At 40.6% G+C, this 13129-nt stretch overlaps 1 protein-coding gene across 3 annotated transcripts in view; it reads right to left on the bottom strand.

The window, feature by feature from the left end:
- Window positions 1-13129, bottom strand: part of igdcc4 (immunoglobulin superfamily, DCC subclass, member 4) — a 49305-nt gene extending 36176 nt beyond the window's left edge. For 2 of the 3 annotated variants that reach the window (XR_006841968.1, XM_046376128.1), the window contains exon 1: window positions 12681-13127. Coding sequence is in view for 2 of the 3 variants with exons in the window: in XM_046376128.1 (XP_046232084.1) it covers window positions 12681-12747 (67 nt within the window). In the remaining variant the exon portion in view is untranslated. Of the gene's footprint in view, window positions 1-12680 lie in introns of all 3 variants that reach the window. The other variant, XM_046376237.1, reaches the window with a different exon arrangement.

The following is a 13129-nucleotide window of genomic DNA, read 5'->3' as shown; positions in this document are numbered from 1 at the left end:
GCTCCGCTGCCAACAGCTTCTTTCCTCAGACTGCGAGACACCTCAGTTCATTCTTAGCACTCTGCCGTAAAAATGATGATGACCTTTATTTTTTTTTTTACTTGACATGTGACTACTTGTTTTTTCTCACCTGACACCAGGGGACCTCCACACATTATCGCAATTGTCGAGGAGTAATTTTCTGTTGATAAGCTAACTCATTAATGTACTAATCATCTTAGATCTACTCCATCTATTGAATTATTTTTGTTTCCAAAGCAGCTCTGCTAATGAGAAATGTTTGTTAAACTATCCATCCATCCATCCATCCGTCCATCCATCCATCCATCCATCCATCCATACATGAACTTTAGACTTGGGGATTGGAGCCTATTACAGCATTGAAGGACTGAATAAACCACTCATGTATTTGCAGCATGCAAGCTTTGATTTGCATTCATTTTGGCACAACACATAAAACAAACAACAGCATGAGAGTCATACATGATTGATTTGATGATTATATTTACAACATTTAACAGGTTCTACTGGACCTGTTGGACAGATTTCCTGGCAAAAGTGCTGAAGAGGTGAAAGACTTTGCACACATTAAAGTGTTACAGCTGGGTTTATAACTACACCTCTGCAACTAATATCATTTCAATTTTCCTTCTGTAGTTGAATGACAAACATCTACATGAATTCAGCTTAGAGACACTGCAGATACACACACACACACACATACACATAGACCCGCACAGGCAGGTTTCCTTCTACCTCTCTTTCTCCAACGTTGGATTAATTAAGTTAATGGGAGATCGAATTTTTTTCCTTGATTAAATGAGGCCTGACCCCCCACCATCACTTCCTGATGAAGAGGCTGGGTAGCGCTGAGAAAAGCCGCACAGTGCCCTGGCGCATGCGCGACCACACACACACACATGCACACTCACACACCTGACATAGAGACAACATAAACCTGTATGCACACACATACAGCCAAAATCCATACAAACAGAGACACACGCAGACACACATGTAAAAAACATAAAAGCACGTACGCTATCTTAAAGGAACAGAAACATGCATTGAAGAGCTCCAACACACACTGACACAGTTTACCTCCATGGCTCTTCTCCCATTTCAACTAATTAGGTCTCATTAAGTCATTAAAATGTTAGCAGCCATTTCCCAGCTCACTGGCAATGGTTTCACTTGGTGAGAGGTGGGGATCATTCTGCAGTGGATATGGAATCCATTATGCTTCACAAAACTGAAGTAGATGTGTGATGACGAACATGCAATGAAAGAAAATGAAAGCAGGAAAACACCAATTTCCTTTTTGCAAGGTTCATCTTTAATAACCTGTGTAAAACTAATAATGTAATTATTTGAACTAAAACATGTGTCCAACCTAGAAACATCACAGTAACATTTTCAGAACTGAGAGCTAGCATGACCTACTATCCTTTTAAAAAGTAGGCAAGGTAAGAATTACACATATTTCACATAGTGTTTCAAGTAGTGGTTGCTCCATCTGGGAATAAAACACTTGATATCCGTGCACACATTTGCAACAGAAACCTCAGCATGCCCTAGATATGTGTAGAGCACACACACACACACACACATTTACACACGTATTCACAAGTTCACATGTACACACAAACCAATTTCACATACACACACAGTCACTGTCAGTGTCTCATGAGGACACAATGTGGTGAAGAGGGAGGTATCTGTGAAGTGGCCATTTTACTGTACAAACGGGAGCTGTTGGGAAGGACAGGGTGCACTCTGGGATATAGTAGCGGCTGTGTGATCTCACTGAGCCGTAGTTAATGGATCGGGATGGCACGGTGCCAAGCAGTTCATAGCTTACTCTTAAGTAGGGGGAGGATAGCGATTGACAAAAAAAGAGAGAATGAAAAAAGGCCTACAGACAACAAGCGATAATCAAAAACATAAAAAAAGGAAGCAAACATATTACGCAGGAATGATACAGAGCCCACTGAACCAGTAACGGTTTTGACTCCTTATCTGGACTGATAATAGCTTTCACGTTGTGCCAAAATCAGTAAAATGGACAAAGCAAGAATATAGTGCTGGTATAAGCTACAACATTTTGTCAGATAAATCAGACTTTTAGCTCCTGCTAAATATCAACAGGAGAAATAAACTGATCAATCAGAATCAGAATTCCTTTATTTATCCCCGAAGGGAAATTCTTTTAAAAAAAAAATAAATAAAAAAATTAAGACTTACATTTCCTATTCACAATGATTTACACAAAAAAGAGAGACAAGAGAGAAACATGACGAAGAAAGAATCCCTGAAACCAAGAAATGGCAAGAAAAATAGAGAATCTAGGAGGACAGCACTCTCGATACCATCATCATTTATTCCACTCATCCATTTCTGTTAATGGCTCACCTATTCACAAAATGTTTTGGAGAACAGAAGGAGAAAGAGGAGGAGCAGGAGGAGGAGAGTAACCCAACACAGCGAATATTTCACCTGGCACAGCTCGCTGTCAACAGAGACTGGACACCCTCTGACCCTGAGGCCACAGCTCAGGTTTCCACAGCCTCCAAAGTGAAGCTATGCAATGCTGCAGGCTTTTCAGAAATTTCCAATATGCATAAAGAGTCTTAACTCAAAGTGTCCAAAAAGTGGTGCCTCATGTAATGAAATGAATTTCCTTTTACCCGATGCTGATACTCCATTAAAACATATGACTTTTGCTTTATTTGCTTTATTTTGCTTTTTTTTTTGCTGATCTTAATGATGTTTACGATGTTCTTCATGTTAGTTTAGCAGTTAACATGCTAGTAAATTAGCACCAAACACAAAGTATAGCTAAGGCTTCATTTTGCAGTTATTTGATCATAAAGGATTTCACATATTAAAACTTTGACCTAATTATGGCACTGAATGAAAAGTTGAAAGAGAGAGAGAAAGAAAGAGAGAGAGAGAGTTAAGCTGTAACAGTCCATCCTGAGGCTAACATACACTCAATAGCTGTCAATATATTTCACTAAAATCAGAGTTGGCTGGTGCTAGAGTTGTGATATCATCAGTGTATCCCCAAAGTTATTAGGCTCAATCCCCTGGGGACTGTGAATGTCTGCGCAAAATCTCATGGCAATCCATCCAGTAGTTTCTGAGGTCTTTCAGTTTATCCAAAAGTGGTGGAACAACCGAAAGACTAACATTGTCAAGTACTGGACTACACTGTTAGTGTAGACAAAGACTTGAATATGAGTACTATAGTGTTGCATGAACAAGTCTTCTGAAAGAAGTCACTCAGTTAAAAAGGTGAAGAATGGAAGGTAAGAAACGGAGTATACGGTTCAAAAAAAGAGAGCTCTGGAATTACCAAATGAAAAAGAGGACTGAAGAGTGCAGATAAGATTAGAGCAGCTTTGAGAGCCAACTGAAAGAGAGCACAGAAATGTGATTACAGGCGCTTTTGTGAAGAGGGACCACTAAAGCACTCAAAAGCAGTGATAACCAGATTGCCTTGTACCTTCTGCTAAATTGACACAGCGGCAGTGAATAATTGCTACAAGTCCTGAATGATGCAATGTATTGTATCGTTGGTACTACTTGTCTCAGAAAATCACTGTACAGACTGAGAGGACAGGGACAGATAGTCTGATAGATGGTCTGATTGATAGCACTGAGCAGTTTCCAGCAAGAAAACTCCTGTGTTTGTTTGTGTGTATGTGTGTGTGTGTGTGTGTGTGTGTGTTGGTCTTGGATACCACAAACCAAACCTCAAATCAAGTTCAACTAGTGCTCGACTGCTGTTTCAGCAGGGTTTTGTTTTCTAATTCAATTATCTTCCATTGATTGAAACAATGTAAAAAAAAACAAAACAAAAAAAACCCTCAGTCATTTACATGAGCTTGTGGCCAAAAACTACCCAGTGTGAGAATAAATCGATATTTTGAAACAGCAGTTGTGATAATCTGAGCAAAGACACAGCTACAGATAAACCCTGCAGGGAGGTGGGAGCTCTCAGGTTTTGGTATGCAGGTGGAATTGCTTGTGTAACAAGGAACAGAGAGTCTTGCTGACAGATGCACCTCACTACTGTCTAAATATTTAGGCATTTATCTCGTAGACCTCTGGCTTTAAAAATGCTGCCTTAGCTTAGTTTTTGCCTGTAAAAAACAAAAAAGCACTGTCAGAAGTGTGAAGCATGCTAGACATTCAACCCTCTTTATGAACCTTAAATTGCTCTGATGGCAAATTAAAACTCCCTGATAGGCAATGCTACATGCAGAGGGCCAAACATTTTACTGAACCCACAGTGAGGCTGTGAGTCACTCAACAATCTGAACAGCTGCTGTGTCAGATGTTAACCGTTCCAGCTGTGTTTCCTCCCCTGACGATACAGCAGGGTTCTTCTCACACCCAGTCATATTAACCACACACACACACACACACACTCACCCACTGTCAGAAAGCTGAAAGTAAAAATTGTAGTCTAATTTGGACATTGCTTAACGGACTGAGGTTAGACATAAAGACATGGCTGGAAAACTGTTTCAAGCATCTTTCACCATTAATTATTCTATGGCTACTCGGTCGTGGCAGACAGACTAAGTGACATATTGGTAATCTTTAACTTAAAACCAGTGAAGCTTATTTCATTACCATTTCATTACTTCCCAAAGCACATTGTTGACATTTCAAGATGAAAAGGAGATTGTTTTCATTGTCATCTGATGATGATTCTGTTCAATTAATTGATTAGTTGTTTCCTATCAAAAAATAATGAAAAATGCCCATCACGATTTCCTTGGGCACAAGTTGACATATTGAAATTACTTGTTTGTCTGGCCAACAGTAAACAACCAAAAGATTTTCAATTTCCGGTCATGTAAGACTTAGAAAATAACACAATTTCACACTGGGGCGTCACACAGTTAGATTACTGTTTTTGTCAATGGAGTATGGATTCAAGTCAACTTAAATAGGCCAAAGTTTGAATTTGAAATTGAAAGAGACCCAAAAGTGAAAAAAAATAAATAAATTTAAAAAAAAAATCTCAAACCGAAAAAAAAAGATCTGAAACTGTAAAAAAAGATGATGTGAGAGACATAATTTGTTGAAAAGAATTTCTGAACAGAATTAAATTTATATTTAAACTGAAAAAAAACTTTCCATATACTTATTTTTAATTCAAGTGCAATGTTGCATTGTTCAAAATCCAAATTTCAACTTTCAATTTCAAATCTTTCTTTTTTTTTTCAAATTAATGAAACTTTTGGCCCTGATATGACTCCGTTATACAGTGATCCTAACTCTTGAAGCCAGTGGTATCAAAGTGAATGATGAAAAAAAAGAGGGGCTGTGGGGAGGCAAACATGGCTACTGTGTCCCACTGAACATGTGAGTACAAGAAGGAGAATGAGAGCAGAACAGAGAATGAGGGATAGAGAATGTGAGAGGGGGCGTACCAGTGCAGTCCCTCATGCCTCCTGCTCTATGTACAGTGCTCATTCATCCCAGTCAGGCTTCCTCCAATCACAGTGCAGCGTTCTTGTATGCAGGGCCTCCTAGCAGCATGGGGCCACCACATGGCCATGTCAACTGCCAGGCCCACTTGCATGAGTCAACAAAGCAAGCAAGAAAACTAACATGGGACGAGCACGGGAGATCCAAATCAGAATCTGTTCATTCACGCAGCAGCACAATGAGCGTACAGGAATTTGTGCATTTGACATTGGTGCATGAGACTCCTGGTATAGTGCTAATGTACAGGTTTCCAGTATCTAGAGACAAACGCAGAAATGGGGAAAGGCATATGGAAAATGGACAGCAGGCATAGCAGTCTAAGACTCTGCTCTTTAAAGTGGGGAACACATACATTATAATGTTCGTGTGCAAGAATCAGAGTTGAACATCTCACACAAGGTCAGGATGATGAATGAGACTGCTATGTGACAGTACATGCACACAGGAAGGTCATACTGCACTGAGCAAGCATCTTATATTATGCTCACACTGGGGTGCTTAACAATGACATTTTCCATCACTGATGTGAGCGCGATTTTGTTGTGATCTTTGAGTCATATACTGTGTTTGAATGTGAACTGAAGTGTGTGTGTGCACTCAGTATGACTGCATAGATGATTTCTTAAAAGATTCATAAATATGTGCATTGTAGGATGCTTACATGTAACATGAGTAATCCTGGAGTGAAAGCAAAATCTACTGCTGCACTAATCTGACTTCTATTGAATGGATATAATTTTCCTGAACTGCCTTACCACCCACAGCATGTAGTCATCAATACACCATCTTCTTAAAGCTAAGCTACAACTCGGTTTCATCTGCATTGCATCAATGGAAGCTGAACGACACTGTACATCTGTATTTACCCACACCTTTCCATCTACACTACTAGCTTCAGTGTATCTTCCCAGCTCTCATGTGACCAAGCAGACAGCAGAGAGGAATGGAAGGAATGTGAATTTAGGTTAGTTGACCATGTGAGCGTAGCCAGATCCGATGCATGCCCCACACACAGACGAAGATGAAACTACACCGGCAGAATGAAAACCCAAAAAACTAAAATATCCACTACCATAAGGAACTGATTGTTCAGTAGTCTCATTACACAAAATACTGCCGCAGCTTCAGTGATCAGCTTTGTAATGAAATTATGATAAGGCCTTGGACTGAAGTTGGTGCTGGCTAAGGCTCCAAGCCCACTCAGATAATATGTGCATACTACATTCAATGCAGCTGTGACCCTACTCTGAACATCAGTTCAAATGACATCATGTAGAATTATAAATTACACTCTGTGGCAAACCTCAGTGACCTAGCAGGATGACAGGATGAAATGCACCATCCATTTAAATTGCATCAAGATTTTGTGCTCCTGGGATCAAAGAATTAACAGATAGCAGCATTACCAGAGAGCAATTTGGAAACTGCATGCAACTGAGGTGCAACTCGGTGCAAAAGCTTCTATAGGAGAATATTACTACAGCCAATTTTGGCTTCATCTTTAAAGTCCTACCAAATAAGTCTTTTTTTAACCTTTTCTACATTTTGTGATAAACAATCTCAGAAATGTCCTTTACCAGAGAAAGATTTTACATCTAAAACTACATCGTACTGGAATAAAATAATTAAGAAAATAAATTGAGAGGAAGAACTGCAGGAAATTGGAGGTTTATGATCTTTAAATATATTTGTTTGGCTCATTATACTAGTATAATCTCTGTGAAGGTTTTAGATGGAAAAGGTTACCAGAATGAAAACATTAATTCATTCACTTATTAGCTCGCAAGGTTTACTTTCAGAGAGAGGCCATGCTATTCACTGGTGCTAATGAGCACTAACAAAATAAATTCAACACGAGGATTTAAACATCCCAAGAGAGCAAATCGTTCGAAATCATAGCAGGCAAAATTGAGCTCAAGACGTCCTCTCCTTTCATACAAACACTTCTGTGCTTAAGAGTGCCTCACTGGCAGCATGAATAGGCGCACACAGGGCACCATGAAAATCAACATATTCACTGCACAAATATACACAGTTGAAACTCAGCCCAGGGCATCTTTAAATAATATGCATCCTAATTTAGCATAGACTCTCTGGGGAGGGGATCAAAATGCATTCGCAAATCACAGCTGACACACCCACGCTTACATGCAGGCAGGGACATGGGGTGAATGCACCTCAGCAAATACAAACACGCACACACATGCAGATACTTAATTCACCACTAATATGTACTGAGCTATTCTCCACAGGCCCTGCTGTCTGCCCGGCTCATGAGATCTGTGTATGTATGTTCACAGAAATGCTGAAAGTGTGCAATAAGTTTGGGAACAAAAAATGATAACAACTAAAACAAGGTCATTAAAAATACAATTAATATTAAGGGACAGCACAGAAAAGAAAAGAAAAGAAAAGTAACTACATGAAGTCATTAAGGCGTTCACAAACAGGAGATGATCTGTTAATATGTTTCAAGGCACGGAGGAATTACCACAAACAACTTATTTTCTGGTCACGTCGGAGCAGTTACACACTCCTGTTAGACACACTCCCGTACCAGTGAAGGCAAGTCGCACTACAGACAGTACGTCCCTCCACACATGCAATATTTAATATTCTGTACTATATGAGATGTCAAACAGCTGACCATAAGGCGTAGACACAACAAACCTGAGCAGAGCACACGTCACAAATGACAACAGAGTTCAGGAGGAGACATGAACGACCACACTTAAGACAAAGAGACCAGCGCTGACTCAGTTTTCCTGAAGTTCTATTCTATATGGCTATCGTGTTTATTTTTAGGTCTGTTTCTACGTACGTTTGTCCAGTATACAACAGCTGTATGTTTGTTAGTCTGTGCATTGAGATCCACTGACTGTTCCTTTTCTGTACATGCAAACTTGGCTGAATACTTCACTCTTTTATCGCTGAGATCCCTTTGACACCAAGTATGAAAGTACAGTACACCATCACTGTACAAAATTTGACAAAAGGAGCTGGCAGGAGGAAAATTATTTCCAGCAACCAAAACTAAGCTTTAAAGGAAGTTATAAAACTGCTCTTTACACCAGCCAACAGCAGCACAAGGCATTTGTTCATTATATGCCCAATATGAAATGTATTGCATATACAACAATGTAAACAAGTGGTTGGGGAAGTGTACGGTATTATGCATCTACCAAGCCAAAGAAAGACAGAAATAATTCTCATTATTTGGAGGACCAAACCAAGGCCAACTGATGAGAGTAATGCACTTGGCTCAAATGTAAGAGTTTGTTATCTCATAGTCCTGTGTTCTTATTTTGTCTGAATTGTCAATATTAAACAATCAATTATTTATTAACACACACATTTCAGCATCTGGTGTGCTCTGCTGAAGGCAACATAATGGACGTAAACATGAAAAACAGAAGAATATTGAAAAAAAAAAGTGAAATGTGTGTTGGAAAGAACCTGTTGTTAAGCGTCTTGCATTTCAGCGTAACACAGTTAAGACTGTCATGCAGTGTCATTCAGCTTCCACCGATGCAACCTGAAACACTGATAACCATGACTTCACTGTTCTGCCAACAGGAGTTTGTGCATTTTGTGGTAACACTTGCCTAATCACTTTGTTCTGACTTATGTTTCTAGCGCACCAGCCTTGCTAGTTTCAAAATATCTTCCTCTGGTGCTGTGCCAAGCCAAAATGTAACCCCTTGTGTAACTTTACATCTCCATGATATTTAAGCTAGAGAATGGACTTTGCCCCAGAGTACCCCTGGTGCAGTGTGTGGAATAAATGGTTGACTCAAAAAAACCTTTCCCTCCCACCACCGTGCCTTACTTTACCCAAGGTCACTTCAGCAGTGGGATTCCTGGCTAATTTTCTTCAGGTGTATAGTTAAAATCTTAACTTTGTATGAAACAAGCTGCTGAGATGACCCTATCTGGACTAGTAATACTAGAGGAACAACTGCATTTTTTGTTGAACAAAGATGAGTTCAAAGCAAGATAAAAAAAATAGGACATCAACAGCGTGGTGATGCCAATGGGCTGGCTCACAGACATGTCAAAAGCATGTAAGCAAACGCTGCCCATTTGGATGCTTTATTTTGAATGAAGGTCGTTATCATTTTCACTTGGTTACAGCGTGTTTAGATATTCAAAAACCTTTGGTCTGCCATTTGTCTTCTTTCATTTAATTTTGACTGACAAAGTTTAGAGCGTTCAGTGGCTCCCCACAGTCTACACTGTTGATTTGTTTCTCTGTACAGTGTAACTGTACAAACGTATGTAGGAGAAAGAAAGCAACGTGACGCACTTTTCCTCTTAATCAGGGCATGTCACACTATGCTGCTCCAGTGGAACTGCAAGAGAATAGTTTGACTGTGCGAGTGTTAATATGGACACAAAAGCATTCTGTGAGCTCAGTCATTATTTGGTACAAATCAAAAAGCTGAGATGACTGAGAGGAGACTTTCAATAAGAGTTAATGTGGACTCCTAAACAATTTTCATAACTGTTAGTCAAATTTGGTACATCAAGGGTAAGTGATGTCATGTGACATTCTAAGTCATTTTAGTGCCGATGCTTCATTATGCAGCGGCTGCTGTGTTTAAAACTTCATGTGCATATAAAAAGGCCAAAGGCATGGCAATAATCACATTTGTGTGCTCATAAAGCCTTACAAGAGTGCAAATATTGTTTTTATTAAGTCTCCTTAATCACTGTGTAGACTGTGAACACACAGACACTGTGATGTGTTAAATGAAGCTGACACATTTTCATTTGGTCAAAACAAGCTCTTTGTTTGTGGATGTAGCCATGGCCCTTGCCCTCAAATTGGCCCCACCAGCACCCACCAATTCATCCCTGTCCCAGAATCACCCCCAGCCCCCATTCACCAGCCTCAGTTCCCACAGCTACCATCAGCCACAACATGCATGCTCCACTTTCTAAACCCAACAAAATGCACACACACAGAGGAACATGTGAACAACAAAGTCACCCTTACTGAGTTGTGAACGCGCCTTGATTATTCAGTAATAAAACATGATGAATGGCAACCTGTTCATTTGATCATGAAGCACGATGCTGCTGTCAGTGTTTTGCAAAGCCCATGAATATGAATGGAGCTTCTGCTCTGAAGCAAAACACTTTCTGACGACAGTTCTTAAATGATTTAATGGATTTAAGTCTGTGATTCGTTTAGTGTTCCATTAGTAATTTTACAAATTTTATCAATTCAAAGGCTTTTCAGACAGCAACCACATATCAAAACTTTCAACGATAAATCTCACAGTGTAAATAAATCCATTTTCTCTTCCTCTACACTCTTATCTCAGACAACCTCCAGCACAATCGCCATTCACTTGCAAGAGATTTCATCATCTGGACGTGATCGCCCCCAGTGTGCTACTCACTCTCCTGTCAGGAGGATCTCAAAGGGAGTCATTTCTTATTCTGTCTCTGCTGGAATCTGCAGGGCATGGTAATCTAACTCTTTATAAACTGTATCCTCTGACCTTCTACCACTATCAGATGGAAGTCAAGGAGACAAATCTCTAGCAGCTTCCCTTTTTAAGACCTTATGACATGTAATTGAGCAATAAATAATGGAACTTAAATGATAAAATTAAAGTTTATCTTGGAAGGGGAGGCATCTACCTGTATGTGCTTAGACTACAGTAAATACTTTAGAGTTTCTGATATTCATTCTGCCACACTTGATGTCTCATGGCCTCTTTAATCCCTGCACACTTTATTTCCTTTATTTCTCATCACTATACTGGTAGCAATCGCTGCAGCACATGTCACACCGGGGTTGCAACTGCCGCATAAAAAAGCTCACATCTGAGATGCTGGAGCCAGATAACATTTGGCATTCCTTCTTCAGCAATGATTCAAACTGTTATCAGAATATTGGCTGATTCATTTTGCTGTAGTGATTGAAATTCAAACTGAGAAAGAGTATAGATTCACTTAAGTTATATATCCTATGTGTTCATGCTTAGTATGTCAAACTTTATGCACCTATGAACATTTTACTTTGTCCATCACACATCTGAAAAGCAGAGTACTAGAGCAATGTGAGAGTTTTTGCCATAGTTTTACATTATGTAGCCTGATGGCAGCCGGTTTCATTTCAGCACTTGTGCGCTTGCTCTCTCTCTCTAAACATTTGTACAAAAATAATGTGGATAACATACTAAAGGACAGCTTTGCAGTTAACTCCTCACAGCTGCTTTGTTACACTGATTTCACACTGATGTCATTTCATATGATATGACATTATAGGGCAGAACATCTGGGTGTGCATGTTCTGCTGAAAAAAGAAAGTTTTAAGAAAGAAAATACATCAGATTCACTTTTTGTTAGGAATATCTGTTTTTTCCTGGAGCTAAAGAGCATTTAACTGTGTAACGTAGACTGATAGTCTGCGCAGATCTTTGTCATGTAAATCTCCACTCTTTCCTCTGTGTGGGCAGACTTCTTTCTCCAGCCAACACGCTTCCCCTCTCAGGAGCCACCAGCAATGTGTGGGAAACACAGCCGCTTCTGTGCATCTTACGCTATCAGCTCCAGACATTTTCTTCTTCAAGTTTAGTGAGATAATGCACCGACACCACCAAAATCCTCTCACTCAACTCTGAGCCGGCGGCTAACACCAGACGTCCCATGCGCACACACTGTAATTAAACTGTGAAGGGGAAAAGCTCTGTTTTTTTACTGGCAAAACAATCTACACATTACAGACCGTGCAGCTTGGCGCTCCACTCGCATTAAACCCCACGGCCGAGCCCACATGTCTGAATGAGCACCATCTCCTGCTTGATCAGAAACTTCCCCGGCGGGCTCATAGCCCCCTGGCCGCTCCGTGGCACCATCCGGGGCTGTTCCTGAGGAAACGTACTGCAACTTCATAACGCCGAAGCCTACAATGCGTCCCGGGAGAGACACCCATAAAGTAAAACTACCTCATACGCACCAGAGAGGCCACATGAGGTGAACACAGAATACGGATGGGACGTTGCACGTTCCGTGCAAGGTGCACATTCACCCAGTGGCTTCTTATCACAGCCTACTTCTGTTCTGAGGAACTGTACTTCAGAGTAATATGAGTGTCCCGATACCCCACACATGTACTCCACTGAAAATCATACAGATGATTAAAGTGAATGCTTTACCTTGCTTGGATGGACCACAAAACAGCGAAAGAAGACAGAGCAGCCAAATTGTACTCTCCACCGCCATGTACAGCCTTTGATTTCCACCAGTGGGGTAGCGGTACGTCTATACAACCAGCTATACCGTTATAGCGACATGCATATGTTGGAATCCGCTATTGTCTCCGCCGGTGCGTAAAGCCGTCTCTGTGAATGTTTAGGTCTCTTTGGTTAACACTCCCCTAGCTTTCCTAACAATAACGTTGCATTAGTCGGGGGAGAGCCGTCGTGTCTCTCGGCGCTTCAACGCCATGTTGCGAACGAATGTTAAGTGTGTGTTGGCTGCTAGTCCACACACACACATATACACACGCACGCGCATCGGTGCACGCACGCGCACTTAAGCGCACACGCACATTGACACTGGCTGGCTGGTTCGTCGCTGGAGTCCTGGAAAGCAGTCGGTGATT

The sequence above is a fragment of the Scatophagus argus genome, chromosome 1 (genome assembly GCF_020382885.2).
Source record: "Scatophagus argus isolate fScaArg1 chromosome 1, fScaArg1.pri, whole genome shotgun sequence".
Classification (NCBI taxonomy): Eukaryota; Metazoa; Chordata; class Actinopteri; family Scatophagidae; genus Scatophagus; species Scatophagus argus.
This window is presented reverse-complemented; position numbering and strand designations above follow the sequence as displayed.